At 44.1% G+C, this 20,640-nt stretch overlaps 1 protein-coding gene across 2 annotated transcripts in view; it reads right to left on the bottom strand.

Moving 5' to 3' along the window:
- CDH16 (cadherin 16) overlaps window positions 1-17,438 on the bottom strand; it is a 41,229-nt gene extending 23,791 nt beyond the window's left edge. The window contains exons 1-8 of one of the 2 annotated variants that reach the window (XM_031950319.1): window positions 17,277-17,438; window positions 8,746-8,806; window positions 7,120-7,203; window positions 6,436-6,591; window positions 5,522-5,660; window positions 4,520-4,678; window positions 3,225-3,421; window positions 433-555 (exon numbers count right to left, since the gene is read on the bottom strand). In XM_031950319.1, the coding sequence (XP_031806179.1) occupies window positions 433-555; window positions 3,225-3,421; window positions 4,520-4,678; window positions 5,522-5,660; window positions 6,436-6,591; window positions 7,120-7,203; window positions 8,746-8,790 (903 nt within the window). In that variant the 5' untranslated portion in view covers window positions 8,791-8,806; window positions 17,277-17,438. The remainder of the gene's footprint in view (window positions 1-432; window positions 556-3,224; window positions 3,422-4,519; window positions 4,679-5,521; window positions 5,661-6,435; window positions 6,592-7,119; window positions 7,204-8,745; window positions 8,807-17,276) is intronic. The other variant, XM_012540292.2, reaches the window with a different exon arrangement.
- Window positions 17,439-20,640: the final 3,202 nt, after the last annotated feature.

Here is a 20,640-nt window from a genome sequence, read left to right as displayed (position 1 = left end):
CATCAAATTAATGTAGCCAGAGGTTAAAAGCATAGGAGTAGGTTATTGCCACACCCCAACATCCCCAAGTCCCCTCAACACACATATGTGCACATACATACACATACATGTACACAATACACACACACCCACATACACATCCCTCTTCCTCTTCTTCTCTCTGTCTCTTTGTCTCTTTCCACCTCTCTGTCTCTTTGTCTCTGTCTCTTTGTATGTCTGTCTGTCTCTGTGTCTCTCTATCTCTGTCTCTGTTTCTCTGTCTCTCTGTGTCTGTGTTTGTCTGTCTGTCTCTTTGTCTCTCTCTCCTCTCTTTGTCTCTCTCCTCTCTTTGTCTCTGTCTCTCTCTCTCTGTCTCTCTCTCTCTGTCTCTCTCTCTCTCTCTCTCTGTCTCTCTCCAAACACCGGCTTCCCCCAACAACCACTACTCTTCACCTTATCTTGCATCTCCCGGTCCAGTTCCTGGGTCAAGCAGATGTTTCCCTCGTGGGTCACTCTGAAGGGCCCTGGGGGCTGGCTTTCCAGGTGGTATTCCACGTCCCCACCACTCCAGTGCACCTGGGCAAGGTGAAGTTTGGAGACAGGATGAGGGAACAACCCAGGGAAGGGGGACTGGGCAGATTCCCCTGATTGAGAATAGCTTATCTACTTGATCTCATACTTCACTTTATTTTAAATCTCTGTTGTATAGACCTTTTAATATAATGTTGGATCCCCAAAAAGGCATTAAGTTCTATGGAGGAAGATTGTATTTAATTTAAACTTTGTATCTCCCCTGGCTCCTTAAACAGTGCTCTGCATAAAGTAGGCACTTCATAAATATTAGTTTAATTGAATTAAATGGAGAGAATGGAGAATTTAATATTAGTTTAATTGAATTAAATGGAGACATTACAGCGGAATGGAAAGAACACTGAATCTGGATGGAGTCAGAGGGCCTGAATCGAAGCCTCAGTTTTCCTATCTACTTAATCTATGTGATCTTGAATGTGTTACCTGTCCACTGAACACCTCCGTTTCTTCATCTGTATGTTTAGATGATCTCTAAAGTCCTTTCTATGATCCCATGAATTCTGGTGCTGAAGGGGACCTAAGACTCCATCTTGTCTTCCCCCCCTCATTTTACTTATATTGATAAAGAGACTAACTCAGAAAAAGGGAAGAATATAACCCAAGATCAAGGATCTAGGAAGAACTGAAACCAGGGGTCCTGCCTCCAGCCAGTATTCTCTCACTCTCTCCTGCTGCCATTAAAGCCTCAGAGATCTGGCAATTGGACATTGGCAAAGGTTGAGTCTGGGCTGACCCCCAGCCCTTCCACTGAGGAGGGGAAAGTTAGAACAAGGGTAAGTGGAAGGGGGTCCTATCCCAGAACAAGGGCTTCCCATCTGAGGCAGGATGGAGCACTGCGCGTGAAGTTCAAAGGCCTGATCAGGTTCAAGTCCATCTTCAGACATTTACTAGCCATGTGACCCTGGGATCTCTTTTTGTCTCAGTTTCTTCAACTGTAAAATGGGGATTATAATAGCAGTGACCTCCCAGAGTTTTTATGAAGATTAAATGAGATAATATCTGTAAAATCCTTATCATAGTTCTGGGACCCAGTAGGCCTTATACAAATATGTATTTCCTTTCTTCCCTCCTCCTAAGTTAAGCTAGCCTTCATCTGGTCACTACTGAAGGGGTTCTGGGGGACGGTGCAGTCTGGGGATCTGGGGGGAGGAGGAGAGGGAATGGGGTCTCTTGGGCCATGTGACGCACATCTCCAAGTATGTGGCTTTCTCCCCTTCCCAGGCCCCCCTACAGGAGGTGATGGCCGAGTGGGCTATTTTAAGTTACCTACTGGCCCGGGGCATTCCAGGGGATTCCCCGATGGTGCTGGGGAGGGTGGTGCTGCGGGGGAGGGGAAGGAGCTTAGTTAGGCTCCTCCGGACTCTTGTCTGGAAGCTAAGACTCTCTGAAAGGCATTCCTGTCTGTGGGCGTGAATCCCTAGAGATGGTGTTGAGTTTTCTCACCATGAGGGAGCCAGCAGGGGCTAAGGGCTGTCTATGCAGGGAAGCCCAGAGGTAGAAGGAGAGGCTGGGACCCTTCAGATCTCTGGCTTCTTGCAGCCTACTCAGGACCCTCCAACGGATGTAGCCAAGGAAGGAAAAGACCCTCTACTGAGATTATAAAATCCCTGAGGACAAAACTCATATTTTCTCCAAAGTCTGAGACCCTTACTGTTAACCTGTGCACTCTTGTAGGCTGTAAGAGAGGATGTTTAAGGTAATGAGAATGGGAACGGCAGAACTTATCATGGATTCTGAGACCATTGGAGGTGACAAAGAACCACCGAGCAAAGAACCGTTATCTTGGGTAAAATAGTCAGGTTGTAGTGTCATAAAACTACTACTGACATATAAAAATGTAGGCTTCTTGGATTATGTAATAATGGGAACTGTGCACTTGCAGACTCACAGAGCAACCTAAACTTCTGGAACCATATCTACCCTCAGAAATACAGACCCCTTGCACCATGAAGTACAGATTCATGGCAGCATAGGACTGCAGAATGAGAAAATCCCTTAGTGATTACCTAGCAGAAGCCCTTTATTCTGCAAACGAGGAAACTGAAGATCAGAGAGAAGTGATTGGTAGCTTAGATGGTTAAGTGGAGAGACAGCTTGCTACCTATGTGTTTAAGTCACTTAAACATCCCGTGCCTCAGTTTCCTCATCTGTAAATAGCATCTCTCAGAGTTATCAGGAGAAGGGGTGTGAAACTCCCATAAAAACTGGGCCACCCCTCTGGGTCACATATTGACTTAATTTTAAAATGTAATGTTCCCTATTTTTATTGTATTTTTATTTGGTTAAATATTTTCCAATGACATTTTAATCTGGTTTGGGCTTTACTCAGGAATGCTATGTTTGATGCCTCAGATTATGAGAATCAAGTGAGTTAACATGTAATAAGCTTTGCAAACCTTAAAGCACTACATAAATTTTAGTTATTATCGTTGCTGTTGCTGTTAATCCAATTTCATTCTGGTAGATAATGACCTTGGGATTGGTAAATAGCAGAGCCTGGACTAAAACTCAGGTCTCCTGACTCCTTCTGTTCTATTAACAATCTCCACAAAAGTACTTGTTGCTTCTTATGTGGATTCTATATAAATAATTTTAAAGTGATCCTTCCCGGGTTGCCATTTCTTGGTTTCTAAATAGGTTATGCTCTTACTTACATGGGTGAAGGAATTGGGACACAGGTTCTGGAGATTTTCTGCCAAGTGGATCGAATCATGAACAAACCAAGTATTCGCTACCACATCAATGTTCACAGTGGCCATAGTTCTGTGGCCAGAAGCTTGGTCTCCTAGGTCTTTTACCTGCACCAGCAACTGGTAGTTGCTCACAATAGTAGGATCAAGCTCAGAGCTTCCTACAAGATACAGAAGAAAGAGGTCATTATTTGTGGGTCAGAGTGGAGGCAAATCCACTAGAAACTCACAACCTCTGTCTGGGGCCTGGTATCAGGACGGATTACAGGGGTCCTCAAACTACGGCCCGCGGGCCAGATGCGGCAGCCGAGGATGATTATCCCCCTCACCCAGGGCTATGAAGTTTCTTTATTTAAAGGCCCACAAAACAAAGTTTTTGTTTTTACTATAGTCTGGCCCTCCAACAGTCTGAGGGACAGTGAACTGGCCCCCTATTTAAAATGTTTGAGGACCCCTGGATTAGAATGTCCAAATTCTGTTGGGGAGACATTGTGATACACAGGAATCAGAGGTATTAGAAAATAGCTATGGGAGCGATAAGCTCTTTGGGTAAATGCAGATGATTAGATGGATGGATGAAGAGATGGATACAGGAATGGTGGATGGATGGATGGATGGATGGATCTCTGCATAGATGAGTATTTGGATGAATGAATGGATGAATGTATGAATGTAGATGGGAGCAATCAGGAAAATTATTTGGTCTAAGACAGGAGTTAGACTTGGGATTTAAGGGGGAGGACAAATTTCCTCAGAGCCATAAATACTAGAAAGATTTGTCTCCTTAATGATACAATTCTAGGATTGTAGCATTCTAGGATAGTAGATTCAGAACAGCAAAGGTCCTCAAAGACCATTTAAACCAAAACCCTATTTTATAGATGAAGAAAATGAGGCCCAAGGAAATTTAATAATTTGTGTGGTCACAAAAGTAGTTTTTTTTTTTAAAATGAGATTACCACCTGGGAAAGCATCTGTGTTTTCATGACTCTTAATGTTTGGATCAATTGGCTTATGAAATTATTGCTATTTGTAAAATTCACCTTAAGGAGAAGGATGAAAGATAAGGGGGAATTATGTACCTCCAGGATCAATACTTAGGAAGGAGCTTCTTTACTGCTACCATCCCATGGACCTGGAGCCCCTTCCCTGAGAACAGTAAAGTTCAGAAATCTGGCTCTCATGTTTCCACATTCTCCTCTAAGACCCTCCAAGGCCCAAGTCCATCAGAGTGGTTGGGGGACGTGGGATCTACTTACCCTTCTCACTGAGGGCAAGGCCTCCTGTCGTGGCTTCCAGGTGGAACATATCCGGGGAGGGCTGGGCTGGAATCTGGCTCAGGATGTGGTAACGCAGGTCCGAGTGGGCTGTACCTGGTTCATCCGCATCTGTGGCGCTGAGATAGAGGAAGGGTATATCTGACCAGAGGAAAGAAAGAGAGAGAGAAGTTAGTGTGATGGTTGAATGATTGCTCTTAGAAGGACCACAACATTTCAATTCCCTTCCTGACATCTTTTAACATTCATCCCAAATTCCTCCATATGCTACTTCTCCCGGGTACCAGGGATCATATTATTTAGAGTTTTAAAAGGACATGTGAAGTCATCTAGATCAATCCTTGTATTTTATATTTATTATATACATAAGAAAAATGGCTTGATTAAAGTCACACAGAGCTAGTAAGTAGAAGAGTCAGAACTGAAACTCAGAAATCCTGACTGCAGATCTAATCTACTTTCTATTGTACCATAAACCAGAGGAATGGCACAGACTTGCAGTCATGAAGAACTGAGTTCACATCCACCCTCAGGTACTTCCTAGTTATGTGGTCTGAATTAAGCCATTTAACTTGTCTCAGCCTGTTTGTAAAATGGGGGCAGTAATAGCAATTCTCTCATAGGATTGTTCTAAGGATCAGATGAAACAAAATTTATAAAGTCCTTTGCAAACCTTAAAGCTGTCATCATAAGGGTCCTGGTTTTCCATGAGGACCATTCCTACTTTATTTACTTACCCCTAACACACTCATGTTTCCCAACTTATTGATCCAGTTCTGATAATCATCAATATTTCAAAGTCTTCCTCTGCATTTACTCCAATCCCTGGACATTTCTCCCTTCATCTTTAGACAAAGTAACAGACCCCCAAAGGGGAAGAACTGGTAACTGCTAGGGCTGTGCAACAATGGATGAGCTGCCACTGGAATATAAATATTGCCCATTATTCCCCTCCTCTGATCCCCAAACCCTGTTGTCACTTACCAGCATAGGTACCCTGGCTCAAGGTCCTTATGTATTCATCGTTGGTAAACTGAGGCACATTGTCATTCACATCCTTTACATGTACTATCAAGGGCTGTGGGCCCCAGAGGAGGCTTCCGTCTTCAGCAGTGATTGTCACCTGGGAGGTCATCATGGAAACCAGGGGAAATGAATTAGTTCTCTGAAGGAGACGCTGTATTTTGTTTATCAAATAGGTATCCAACATACACCTGACAGAGTGATTTGGTGGGGTATCTGCCTCCTCAGTAAACAAAAAGCTATCTCTCACCCAGCAATCACACCCCATATCCATGTCAACAAAAAACATCCTTTTTTATTTTTTTGGTGTTAACTTTTTTCATTTATTTAGTATTTTATTTTTCTTCAGTCATATGTAACAACAATTTTTAACATTTGTTTTAAAAACTTTTGAATTCCAGATGCTCTCCCTTCCTCCCTGCTAACCCCCTCTCATTGAGAAGGCAAACAATTTGATATAGGTTGTACATGTGTAGTTGTGCAAAACATTTCCATGAAAGTCATGAATAATGAGCATTTTTTAAGGGTCTGCTATGAACCAGGAACCCTTCTAAGCATTTTAAGATTCATAAAGTACTTTTCTCTCAACACAGTGCATATGTCTTTAAAAATGTAAGAACCAAGGCTCAGAAAGGTTAACAAGAGACTTGTTTGTGGTCACACCATTAGTTTGTTTCAGAATAGAGATTCAAAACCAGACTAAGTGTAAGCCTGATGCTCTTGCCTGATAGAGCTGACTGTTCACAATATGGATTTAAGGTCAACTTTAAATTAAATTAATTAATTAAATTGAATTTACTTAAAAAAAAACCCCAAAACAAAACCAGGTCTTTCTAGTTGTCTGAGGGCTACAGGAATTGGCCAGTGGCTGATACCTGAAGGTTATACTGGGCCTGCTCTTCACGATCCAAGGGCCTGGTCACAAACAGGAAGCCAGAGTCAGATTCCACCCCAAAAAGACCTTCTGCAACTTCATCACCAGTCACTCGGACCAGAGCAGGACCTTCTGAATGCACAGGGGGCAAGTCCAGCTGAGGTGGGGAGGGCCAGAAGAACAGAGAAAGGTTAGGAGAGGAGGGAGAATGGAGAGGGAATGTGACTGGGAGTAAGGATGGATAAATATCCTGGATTTTGAAGATGTGGGAGCTGGGACTGAAGGAGAGGTCTTGGTCAGGTAGGGTGGGTAGGGTATGTGAGCTGTGCTCTTCTTGGAAGGGCCTACCTTTGGTTCAGTGAGGAGGGATATTGCAGGATGTCATGGTTCACAGTCCATGACACATGTATGTATGTTCTGGGGAGGTGGGGCAGCTCACTGGCTTATGATTTCAGGGCTGCTGAGAAGTTTCCCTTCCTCTAAATGTCTCAGCTCAATGATGCTTGAAATCCTACCTTCCTTAATTTGACTCATCCCCTATTAAAATGCAAACCTACCCCAACCCCTGCCTCCACTCCAGCTACAAACACATTAAGTTATATATACAAAACAAGATTGTCCCCCTCCTTCCCTCCCTCTCCACCTTTCCTCTGGTTCAAGGTCTATGGCAACAGGTTGTGGTTACCTTCTTCAGGTACAAAGGAAAGTTTCCTGCATAATTTTCTGGAACTTCGACGTGGAACTCACTGGTGACAGCTTCAGGTACAACCTGTGGGGGAAGATGTCCTGAACCCCAAGTTATTGTTTCCAAAAGGTTTAAAAAAAAGAAAGATGATGACTTGGGGTTATAAGGGGAAAAGAGCAACGGATCTGGGGTCAGAAGAGCCGGCCCTGTGTGGCCTTGGACAGGGCAATCAAGCTGGGCAGACCCCAAGTCTCAATTTCTTCCCTTCTCAAAGTAAGAAAGGGGTCTCTATTACCAGAGTGCCCTGGAGAGGCAGCAGGTGTGCTAGAAAGTATTTAACATAAGAAATCTTGAGTTTAGCTCTGACATTTACTACTGGAAGGCCTGGAATAAGCCATTTTGATTCAGGGTCTTTCTTCATCTGAAAAATGGGAACAATTATCTCTGCACCATCCATCACACAGGATTGCTGACAATTCTTGGCAGTTCTATCTCCACAATATCTTTCTCCACTCATGCAGCCTTTCCCTTAGAATGGGGCTTTTACTGTGGGTCATTTCAGTAATATCTGATTCATCTTCCCCTTATTTGGGGTTCTCTTGGCAAAGATACTGGAATGATTTGCTATTCCCTTCTCCTATTTTATAGGTGAGGGAACGGAGGCAAACTGGGTAAAGTGACTTTTTCAGGTCACTAAGATGACTAATGCCTTTGGCTTGTTTTCTATTTATCCTGCTTCTTTGTACACAGTTTGCCTGTATGAGCTCCTCCAGGACAGGGTCTATCTTTTGCCTTTGTTTTGTATTCCCAGTTTCTGGCACGCAGTAGGTGCTTTATAAATGCTGATTGTCTGACTTGTCAGTATCAAGACTTGATACTGAGATTGGCTAGCTTGCTACCCATAATGCTATACTGCCTTTTGACTTAACACAAAAATAGGATCTTTATAAATATTTATTTAATTAAATTGTGAACCTTAAAGCGCTCTAGGAAGGACAGACTGTCAGTCTATCTCTATACATCATGACTTTATAATATTCCAGAATCCCCAGCCTCCAAGGCTCTTTAGGGGATATTTTGAGGGGAATAATGGACCTCTGAGCCTCTCATCCCCAGTAAGGGCCAGCTCCAAGGTAACCCAGTCCTGGGTTCTTGCACATAGGGACATCTTCTCTGAGATGGGGAGGCAGTGGGACTGTTCTCGAAGAGAACCAAAATGACATCCCTGGTTTAGAAGAGAGAGAACTGGCTCTCCCATGTTCTTGTGAATTCCAAGTCTGAATCATAGGGGTTAAAGCTGGAAGGAACCATAGAGATTTCTTTATTTCATCAATATAGGGAATTCTTTATATGGAAATTTTCTCCACGAATGCAGTGGGCACCTCATTTGTAACTGAGGGTCTTGGAGAGCTGCAGGTCTCTGCGATTCCCTCAGACTCACCCTGGTTCTCAGTTTGACCAAACTCAGCTTTCAGTGTTTGCCCAACTTGCAGGAACAAGAAAGAGCAAACCTGAAGCATTCTCCCCTCTCCCTGAGGTCTGGCTTTGGGGGCCATGGCCATTCCTGACCCCCCCCTCCCCAGTGAGGACATGCCGCCTCAGGGGGAGGCCGGGCCCAGCACTCACCTGGCAGATGAAAGAACAGAAGATGCCCAGCCAGATGGCAGTCATCCCTGCGGACCCTGCACTGGAGGAAAGAGAGTGGGTCTGAGATTGGGTCAGCTCACCTCCCTCCCAGACTCAAGCTCGCTGATACTCCCAGTCCCAATTCCCTTCCCTTCCCTCTCTCAGCTCTGCCTCCCGGAGGTCTTATCCCTCTAAAATCCAGCCAGGGAGGCAAGCACAATGGAAAGACGGAGGCCAGAGTCTGAAGACCGAATTCTCCAATTGCTGGAGACGCCATCATCTTCCCAGGCACCCAGGCTCCAACCTCAACGTCACCGGTCAATGTGCATTTATTAAGTACTTACTGAGTGCTTTTCTAAGCACGAGGGAGGCAACAGCGGGCAACAACACAGTCTGATGGGGGAAACAACCTGCCCCTCATCTATACGTATGTAAATAAATACTACGTGTGCATGTATATGAGTGTGGGGCAGCTAGGCGGCACAATGGATAGAGCCCAGGGCCTGGAGTCAGCAGGATTTATCTTCCTGAGCTGTAATTGGCCTCAGACACCTACTAGCTGTTGACTCCAGGCAAGGCGCTTCGCCCTATTGCCTCAGTTTCCTCATCTGTCAGATGAAGAAGAAAGAGCAAAGCCCTCCAGTATCTCTGCCCAGAAAATCCCAAATAGAGATCACAAAGAATGGGACACAACTTAAAAACTGTGTGTACATGTATGTATTATATAACACACACAACATATATATATACATGAAAGAGGCACATTTATATACATATATCATATACATATTTGCACATATATACATGCAAACACAGTGTAGCTGGGCAGTGATCTTTTGAGGGAGGTTTTAGTAAAGTGTGTGTGTGTGTGTGTGTGTGTGTGAGAGAGAGAGAGAGAGAGAGAGAGAGAAATCAGAGAGACAGAGAGAGACAGACAGACAGAGATAGAGACAGAGAGAGAGATAGAGAGACAGAGAGAGAGACATAGACACAGAGAAAGAGACAGAAGACAGAGAGAGACAGAGACAGACACACAGAGAGAGAGAGACAGACAGATAGATACACATGCAAACACAGAGAAGAGAGAGAGAGAGAAGGAGACAGAGACAGAGACATAGAGAGACAGAGACAGACAGAGAGTTCTCTCTCTATCTTTCTAGATAGAGACAGAGACAGAGAGACAGAGAGAGAGGCGATTTTGAGTTGAGCTTTAAGACCACCAAAGGTGGGGATGAGGAAGCTGAGCATTCTGGGCCCAGACCAAGCATGATGGAGAGTTGAAGCCAGGGACATGGAGGTGGGGATGCTGCTGGATTACGGGGTGAGAAGAGAAGAAGGCCATCCTTAACCCCTTTCTCTCTCCCCACATACGCCGTCTCTTGCCAAGTCTCCCTTACAACATCTCCATCTCCACTCAGGAAGCCACCACCATCCCATGTTCTCCAAGTGATTTTCTAAGTCATCTCCTGCCTAAGCTCTCTCCCTATCTAAATCCAACCCATGCTCAGCTACCAGGAGGAACTTTTCTAAACTCTGCTGCACCCATGTTCCCCCTGCCCTCCTTGCTCGGTGGATTCCAGTGGTTCCCAGTCTCTCTGGATCAGTCTAACATACCCTGACTTTGAAGCCCTTCCTTCCCAGGCCCTTCCTTCCTCCTACTTCCCCAGCACTCCTGCACCCTCCCTGCCATCCAGCATCACCAGCCTCCTGACAGCGAGACAAGCAGGAGGCTCCATCACCACCTGAGAGCCTTTGGCTGGCTGGCATGCTGTACCCCTCACCGGCCCCTCTTAGCTTTCCTGCTAAAATTCAACTTCAAGCTCACCTTCTTTCCCAATCCCTCCAGTTGCTTTTCCTTTGGGATTTCCTTCCATTTATTCTGTAATCTATCTTTTAATTATTTTAATTCTGTGAACCCTATTGGGAGTATACTCCTGTTCTCAAGGAGACTCAAGGAGATACTTCTTGAGAACAGAACAGGTAAGAGGCACAATGGATGGGCCCTGGACCTAGAGACAGGAAGATATGAATTCAAAGACGACCTCAGACATTAATGAGCTGTGTGAACCTCAATCACTTAAACTGTTTTCTGAAGTCTAGTTTTCTGAACTCAGAAATGGGTATAGTAATAGCGCCCACCTCCCAGTGTTGCTGTAGGATTAAATGAGTGCCTTGCATATAATAAGTATTTAATATATGCTGCTTCCCTTCCTTTTTAAAACTTTGTATCTAAAGAGCTTGGTTTAGCACTTGGCACAAAATAAATGCTTGGCAAACGTTTGTTGACTGACTAACCCAGGTTTGAATCCCACCTCAGAAACTTTTCATTTAAATGATCTTTGGAAAACCACTTGAACCCTCAGCCTCAGTTTCCTCATCTGCAAAATGGAAGGTTGCTCTAGCTTGGTCCCTTCCAGCTCTAGACCTATGAACCAAAGGTCACAAAATGGCAGGATGTCAAAGAGATAAGGGACCTAAGAGATCATCTAGCTTACCCTTAGCTCCCTTCTTCCCTCTCTCCTTCCCTCCCTCCTTCCTTCCCTTCTTCCTTCTCTCTTTCTCTGTCTCTCTCTGTCTCTCTCTGTCTCTCTCTGTCTCTCTTTCTCTCTCTGTCTCTCTCTCTCTCGTTCCCTCTCTCTGACTCTCTGTCTCTGTTTCTTTCTCTCCTTCTGTGTGTGTGTGTGTGTGTCTGTCTGTCTGACTGTCCTCCTTGACAAGTGCTCAGTTAGCCTCTGCTGGAGGACTCTTAAAGATGGGGAACCTGCCATCTCCTGAGTCAGTCCCTTCTACTGCTGCAGCTGGTTAGAAGTCATTCCCAACATCCAGTCCAAATTAAACCTGCCTCTGGGCCACTTTGACCCCTTGTTCCTAGTTCTGCATTCTGGAGTCAAGCAGAAAAGAAAATCCAATCCCTGATTTACATGGCAGCCCTCCCGATGCTGTACCTGATCTCAGAGCTCTTGTCTCCTTCCTCTCCTCCTCCTCTACAAATTGGATGTCTCAGTTGCCTCAACTGGATCTTGGTACGGTTTGGTTCAGAATTCCTACATCTCAGTCACTATATTCTGGACTTGTTCAAGCATGTTAATGTTCTTCCTGAATGGAATGGCCAGAAGGGATAAGTGTTCCTAAAAATTCCTGGTCCAAAGACTAGACTCAAGAACAGAGGAATTGAGAGTTGGAAGGTACTTAAGGGCAGTGGTCTTTGAAATGAGGGATGGACCCACCCCAGCTCAGTTGGCCACGGGCATCATCCCAGGGAATTATGGCCTTATTCCAAGGGGTAATCAGTCAGATTGTGGAAAGATGGGGGTCACATCCCATCCTCTCAGTGATGTCCAGTTTCAGGTCTTATCCCACTGACCAACACAACTTAACCACTCTCTTCATCTATTAACAAGAAACATTCTCCCTCTGTTCCCAGACTTTGGGAGCTGGATCCTTTCTCCTCCCCTTCTGCCCGCCTCTGGCCCCTCTAGGTGGTTATAATCTAACCTCAATCCAAGTAACTGTAGTAAAGTCTCCCCCTCCCCAAAGAGCACCTGCACTCTGGCTCCCCAAATCACATCTTAGTTGTATCAAGTGCCCTGAAAGGTTGCATTCTGTGGTACAGGACCGTGTCTGGTAAAGTGCTGCCCTTCTGACTGATTTTTTGTGGGATAGAGTGAATTGTATGGGACAAGCCAACATGAATGAGTTGGGATCTGAACTGACAACTCCATTGTATCATTTTTCCTCCTCAAATCCACTTCTCTTCTGAATTTCCCTATTTCTGTCAAGAACAGCACTATCCTTTCAGAATCCCAGGTTCTCCATCTCCCTGTTATTCCTGTATTTTCACTTAAATGAGAATTTGTTTTCCAAAATTACCAAATGATCTTTTCATTACCCTGCAATGACTTTTTTCTCAGTTTCATCTTTCTTGCCCTTTTTGCACCCTTTGACACAGTTCACGATCTTTTGCTCTTGCTTACTTTCTCCTCTTTAAGTCACAATGTCAATATGTCACATAAAAATCCTCGCATCTGCCTACCTTAAAACTTGGAGACAGAATTTTTTCCTGTGTTAAAATCCTTCCAAGTGGAGAAAGGTTCAAAATAAACCCATTTGTTAAAAAATATGAAAATGCAGCACCATCTGATTAATTTGGAAGAACAACTGATTTGAACGGTGGAAATTTATGAGCCAAATGCCCGCAAAATAATTTTGTATGGTTGGCGGATGGTATTAGAAAACAATTTAGTGAGATCGGTCAATAAGGACTTTTTTTTATTTGGAAATGTGTATCTTTGTAAGGCATTGTTTTTGACTGCCAAAAAACATGAAAGCCAAGCAGTGAAACGCACTGAACTTATAAAACCAAACTTTGACATCACTCCTATCCCAACATCAAACCAAAATGAGCAAAAGCAGTGAAGCATTTACTTGTAATGCTCTCACTGAAATATCTGCAAATTGCTACAAAATACATTTTGGTGAAAGCAAAATGTTTTTGTACCGTCAACAAATAAAATATTCTTTTGAAAATATGACCTCTTAGGGGCAGCTTGGCGCAGTGGATAGAGCACCAGCCCTGAAGTCAGGAGGAGCTGAGTTCAAATTTGGCCTCCGATACTTAATACTTCCCATCTATATGACCCTGGGAGAGTCATTTAACCCTAATTGCCTCAGCAAAAACATAAAAAAAATTTTTAAATTCTAAACAGAAATATGACTTCTATTTTTGTATTTATATTGCATGGAATCATTAATATAATGGATACTTGGATGCAATATATATAAGTAAGAAAATACATGCATATTGGAGGAGCATGCTCAAATACTTTCTATTGACAGATGTGCACAATTAAAAATTTGGAGATCATGCCTTAGATCCCATTTTTCTGTTAAAAAAAAAACACATGAGAAAACTGAGGCCCAGGGGGTTTAAATCTCCCAGAAGAGCTCTTCTCTTTGTTGTTTCCCACTGACCAAACCTCACTGGATTCAATGACTTTAGAAAATAGTCTATTCAATCCAGGCAGCACGTGCAGAGAGTTCCCAGGACAGCGACACTGTGTAAGGGGTGAAGGGAAGTAGTGGGACCATGTTTGCTTGCAACCCTAGGGAGACCCTCAGCACCAAATGACTTCCCGTTGAAAAATGTGAGAATTAACCATGACCCATAAATAGATCCAGCAAATACTTCAGCTGGGTTTTCTCCCGAGGCTGTGCAAGGTCCCAGAGCTCAGTGGTCAGTAATTGTCTGCAAATGGAAAAATCATAGAATCCTGGGAGTTCTACCTGGAAGGGTCCTTAGAGATTCTCTATAGGGGTACCCTGTGGTAACCTGGATCCCCTTGACAGTCTATGAATCTCTTCTCAGGATAAAGTTTTGAAACAGTTGAAGGAGGGGGCAACTAGATGGTGCAGTGGATAGAATGCCAGCCCTGAGGTTAGGAGGACCCGAGTTCAAATCTGATCTTTGACACTTAATACTTCCTTTCTATGTGACCCTGGGCAAGTCACTTAACCCCAATTGCCTTAGCAAAAAAAAATTAGTTGAAGGAAATTCTTCATTTCAGTTAGAGATTATTAAAAATAAGATATATATTTTTCATATTTAAATTCAGACGTCCTGAAATCTGTCCATGGAGCCCCTGCGAGGGAAGACAGTCCAAGGATCTCAGATTAAGAACCTCTAATCTAATTCAACACTCTCAAATTACTGAAGAAGAAAATGAGACCCAGAACAATCAATTGGTTTGCTCAAAGTAGAGCCATGACTCAAAGCCAATTTGTCTTCTTCTTCTTCCTCACTTACTCTATTTAATTAGCTGTTGAGTTCTGACACTTCCATCTTAGCAATATCTCACCCCTGTGCCCTCTTCTCTCTGTCACCATTGTCCAATCCATCACTCCTCAGGTAGACTATGATGGGAGCCTTGTAATGGTACCTGTGATCATTTCTGTATATAGCTTTCTGATGAATAGCCTTGACAACTTCACTCCTCCACTCAAATACTTTCATGATGTCCTATTGCCTCCCTGAATAGGCTCGGTGTTCATGCTGGTTCAAGTCTCCCATTCTAGCCTTATATCATACCCTTTGCCAATAAATGGCCACTCATAGGATCACAGTTTTAACTAGGAATTTTTGTACTTAAAGCAAGGAAAGGATCATGGCTGGGGAGGGTTGGGAATGGCAGAGAAAAACTTTTCTAGGTGTAGTTTCCAAGGGAAGAAATCTCCCCAGCAACATCAGGAGGTTCTTATACTCTCAGAATACTCACAGCCACTGAGGGGACAGAAAGTGGTGGGATCAGTGGTGCTACCTGGGAAAAGAAAGCTCCAGATTATACTGTGAATACCCTCTAATTTTTGGCACCTTGATACAAAGCCCTGATTACCTCACCCTAGTAAAAGCTTTGCATAGGGTCACAGACTTAGAATTGGAATGAACCTAAGAGATTCATCTAGTCTGACTCCTCCTTTTACAGAGAAGTAAGCTGAGAACTAAAGAGTGAAAATCACCTGACAAAAGCAAATATATATATATATATATATAAAATATAGAGCTAAGGTAAAACTTAGTTTTCTGACTTTAAATTCATTGTTTTTTTTCTACCCTACCATGCTGTATTGATGTCTTATACTCCTCTACCTTGCTTAAATTTACTTCTACTTCATTTATAGTATTATAGGATTCCAAGATGAAAGAAACTTTAGAAAATCTTCATTTTAGAGAAAAAGGAAACTGAAGGCCAGGTGACAAAATGGATAGTCCTGGGCTTGAAGTTAGGAAGCCCCCAGTCCAAATCCTGGCATCAGATACTTCCTAATTATGTGACTCTGGGAGAGTTACTCAATCTCTCTCAGCCTCATTTTCCCCAGCTGTAAAATGAAGGCATTGCATCTGATGCCTTATGAGAGCCCTCACTGTGCTGAAATGTAATCTTGGGACCTTGCTCAAGGTCACAGAGCTAACACTAATAGAATCCAAGGGACGATATATGGAAGGTACTGATTTTAGGGGTTCTTTCCTTAACCCTATCTCTTCACTAGGAGCTCATTCCTCCATCTCCTCCTCTGGCACTTCACTGTACCCCTTGCTTAGCACTTCTCTTCTGCACTACAGGTACTGTGCCCCCCAATCAGTTTAAGAGCTCCTTGGGGACAAACACGATATTCTCCATCTTGCTCTTTCCCAGAAGGCTTTGCAAAAAATAGTTTCTTGTTAAATGTTTTTAGTGGTTGTTGTTGAAATATAAAACATGCTCCAAAGTCAAGTCAAATTCCTGCGCATTTATTAAGTGTTCATTGGTTTGTTGCTTGTCCTTCCTTCCAGAAGAACACCATGACATCAGGGAGATTTTGCCGGAACTTGCAAGTGAATTGGATTTAAGTGAGAGAACAAAATTAAGTGAGGCAGGGGCAATAGATAGAGCACCAGCCTTGAAATCAGGAGGCCCTGAGTTCAAATTTGACCTCAGACACTTAACACTTCCTGGCTGTGTAACCCTGGGAAGTCACTTAAACTCCCCCCCCCCCAAATTATGTGAGGCATAAAAAATGAGAACAGAACCAGAGAAATCATCTTCACACATACCACAGGGGAAGGGAAGCAGCATAGAGGTAACAGAAAGATAACTGGGTTTGAAATCAAAAGACCTGAATTCAAATCCAGACACTTAACTATCTGTGTGACCTTGAACAAATTATTTCCCTTCCCTGAACCTTAAAAATTCCCTTCTATGTCAAATGAGGGAGTTGAACTATTTATTTCTAAGTTCTCTTAAAACTTTAAATTCTGTGAACAAACCTCTAGAATTGCAATCAAAAAGTGGATTCCAGAAGCTCGTGCTAGAACAACTTTTCATTGCTGGTGGGCTCTCGCTGACTCCTAGCCTTCCCTAAGCTACTTTGTCTTCAAAGAATGGTCAGAAAATGACACACCTCGTTTTCCGCTCCCATTGCCCTCCCTATAATCTACTCCCCCTCTCCTATCACCATCAGGATGCTAGAAGGACTGGTAAGTTCAGTGGGTCTATTCCCCCTTCAGTACCCTGTTGGAATCACTGCAGAACCACAAAGGATACAATCTAAGTCCAAGACTCAGCTATCATTCAATTTAATTTAACAAGACTTTGTGGACCAAAGTTTGAGATTGGAGCTCTTGGGAATGGAGATTATGTCTAATCCTGGGAACGAACTGCAAAGCCCCCAGTCTTAGCCCTCTTCCCTGGTCTCCATCACCTCTGCCCCTCCCTAGTGACAGCCTCCTCCCTAACCACCACTTCTCCCTTTTCCTTTTGTCCTTCAATGCCCCTCTTGACTTCTATATCTCTCTCCAAGCCTCAGCGCCTCCCCAGCGCTCTCTCCAAGCCCCCTCTCCTGGACTTTGTTTCTTCTCCATTCTCTCCCTCTCTACCTGACCTCTTCCCCTCCTTGCCTTATGCCCCCCCTCTGGCACTCATTTGCCCCCCAATTTCTGCTCCCCCCCCAGGTTCAGTGTTAAGAGTCATCCCCATTTTGGTCACAGACACTCTTACCTACTATCCCCTTCCCTAGAGAGAGATTCCCAGGCTGGTCCTTCTCCAGGGAGGCTCCGAGAGAGCTACCGGACAGGAGGCTCACTGGGGGCAGTGTCCGAGTGCCTCGGTCCAGGAAAACTGTTCACCTCCTGCTGGGCCTGAAGGACAGAGGCCTGACTCACCAGAGCTTGCCCCTAACTGTTCATTAGTTACTGATTGACTTTCTAATTAAGAAAAGTCCCAATGACTAACTCAGGAGAGCCACTGACAGATTACCAGCCGTGTGACTGGGAGCTGGGGTTTGGGGTTGGGTTTTTTCCAGATGGGTGGCACTGGCAGGTAAGGGAAAGGGCCCAGAATATCAAGGGACGAGGTAGGGCTCAGCCCCAAGCGTAGCCTGGAGCCCAAGCTTACTGGGGGGGTATTGGGGACCCTACGGCAGGCTGGCCTAACCGGGGGCATTGAGGCACAAAAGAAATGATACAAGCAAAGTCAGAAGGCCTGGTTCAAGTTCCCTTACTTAGTAATTTCCAGCAAGTCCCTTTTCTTCTCTGTGACTCAGTTTCCACATCTATGAAATTGGACCATTGTCATTGGGCCCAGGAATTCTTTAACTCGGGGTTTGTGATGTTTTGATGATTGTTTTTCAATATAAATGGTTTCCTTTGCAATCCTTTGCACTTAATTTCATGATTTAATAATGCAGTTATAAGAAGGGGTCTTGTAGGCTTTTCCCAGACTGCTGCCAAAAATCCAGGACACAAGCACAGGTAAGAACCCCTGGGGGATGAGCTCTGAGCTTTTTTCTAACATAGATATTCTGTGTTCTAAGAATGGAGAACCTCCCAGATCTAATAACCTGTGACGCTTATTCCCCCCTCTCCAGTGGATGATACCAGGTGTGTCCAGGACGTGTGGTGCAGAACACTGGTTCTGATTTAGAGTTTCTAAACTCAATTTTCATAACCATCACTAAGGTTTGCAAAAAGTTTTCTGTACATTGCATTATTTGACCTGCACAACAACCCCAGGGGGTAGGTACTCCTATTTTATTCCCATTTTATGGATGAGGAAACTGAGGCTGAGAAAGGTGAGGTTACTTTGCCCAGGATAGGATCTTTAGTAAGCAGCCACAGCAGGACCTGAACTGAGCTCTTTCAAGCCTGGTCTCCACTGAGATGACAACCCAAGAGGTGGTATTTCCACGGGGATGGCCAGTCCTATGACATTTTCCATCCAGCTCCAGGGGGGAGGAAACTAAGGCTGAGAATGAAAGATTCACAACCCAAGAAGGCTTTAGCTGACTCCAAGTCCCACACTCTACCCGCTAGGTTCCCTGGCTGACTCGTAGGTAGTTTCCTTACTGGGTCTCTGTTTCCTCATCTGTAAAATGAAACACTTGGATTATTAGAAGCCTCCCAGGGCTCTTCCAGCTTCATAATCACCAGTCCCATGATTCTCCCTTCTCTGACTGTCCCCACTCCATTGCTGTCCTTAGAGTTGCTGGACGGAACTTCAGCATCGTTAGACTAGCTGTAGCTGCCCAGGACAGGATTAGTGATTCCACAGAAAACAGGGTCAAGTGTAGCCACAGCACACACCTCCCTCCCCTTTCTGCTATCCTCTCTTCTCATAAAATAACATCCCAAATGTTCCCATCTGTAATATGGGTTTCCCTTTTGGGGGAGGGTAGGAGAAATGGGTACAATTCACATAATTTCTTCCAGGCCCCCAATTTCTTCAGATCATATAACCTTGGGTAGCCTGAGACTGACTATTCTTCTCTGATTAGGATTTGGATCATTTGGGATTCTTTAACCATGATCGCTTCCTGTTGTTCTAGAGTCTCCTCGACAGATCTTTTTCTGGGACAGGCAGAGAGTTTGGACTACCACTGCTAGCAGTTAAAAATGACTTCATTGATCATGGAGCTGGACTGAAAAAAAGGTAGGAGGAGAAGAAGCATTTATTAAGTTCCTACTATGTGCTGAGCTAAACGCTTTATAAATATTAACTCGTTGGCTCCTACTAACAACCCTGGGAGGTAGGGACTATTATTATCCTCATTTTACAATCAGAGAAACCAAGGCAAATAATATTAAATGACTTGTTCAAGGTTACACAACAAGGAAATATTTGAATTGGGATTCGAACTTGGATTTTCCATGACTTACCCACTGCATTATCTGGCTGCTTTCCCATGGAATCAGGGAAAACAGGTTCAAATCCTACCTTTGGGGGTTTTCTGAGTAAATCCCTCTGCTGTGGGTTTCTGGGGAAATCATTTCATTTTGCTATAACTTGATTTTCCTCACCTAAAAACTGGGGATGATAATACCTGTGCTAGCTACCTTACAGAACTGTGGTGAGGAAAATGCTTTAAAAAACTAGAGGAAATGTGGCACTGAGGTTGGGTAGGTTTAGCTTGACCACAAGCTCTTTTGGCTCTGGTCCCTGGGTCCAGGGGCTTGGGGGCTCTGATTTTGGCTGTTCCCTGTCCTGGGAAAGGGTTCACAGGGTAGAATTCCCTAAAGACTTTCCACCGCTCAGTCTTGGCTCTGCCATCCACCCTATTTCTTGGTTCTCTGAGTTTACACGGCATCCCACCCCCCACCTCCCTTCCCTTTTACACAATTATGAATTCAGCTGGAACAAAGAGATAACCAAGAGATAATGTCTGACCATGACTGGATGGAGCTAGGTAGCTGGGAGGGAGGAGGGAAACAGAGTAGAACTCCATCTGAGAGCTGCTGAAGGTGACAGAGACATGGAGATATAACCTCCTTCTTCCACCCTTCCTGACCCTTCCCTCCACCCTTCCCCCTCCATCTCTAGAAAGAAAACACTGAATATTTCATCCACATTTCTCTACTGAGTAACAGTCCAGTAGGGCAATCCCAGCAGGCAACAGGCTTTTTTCTCCTCCCCTAGTTTTTAATGCGGTTATCCATGGCTATTCAGCAGGATTCCCTGGGAAGAGAGGCGAGGATTGGGAGTCAGGAAGAATCTGGCTGGGATTGTTGGATAAGAGAGGGGTCTGAGGAGGTTAGAAATATCTCTGTGCATGGGAAAGACTGTAACAAGGATATTTTAAAGAAAACCGAATGCCCTGAAACCCTGGGGATTGGCTGGGTACTCAAGGCACTGATGTCACTAATTCAATATGTGACCTTGGGCATACTTCTCGTTTCCTTTTTCTTGTGCATCTCAATTTCCTTGTCTATAAAATGGGAAAGAAAGCTAATCAGTCTCTAAGAATTTTACTAGTTCTGACATTCTGTGTTCTAACATGCTATGTCTTAGGATCCCCAGAGGTAGCTGGTGGACAAAGGACAAAACAACAATAACAGTCTTTGGTGCAGTAGATGGTGCTGGGGCTGGT

This window comes from Sarcophilus harrisii, chromosome 2, assembly GCF_902635505.1.
Source record: "Sarcophilus harrisii chromosome 2, mSarHar1.11, whole genome shotgun sequence".
NCBI lineage: Eukaryota > Metazoa > Chordata > Mammalia > Dasyuromorphia > Dasyuridae > Sarcophilus > Sarcophilus harrisii.
Note: the sequence above shows the minus strand (reverse complement) of the source record. Positions and strands in the feature narration are given on the sequence as shown.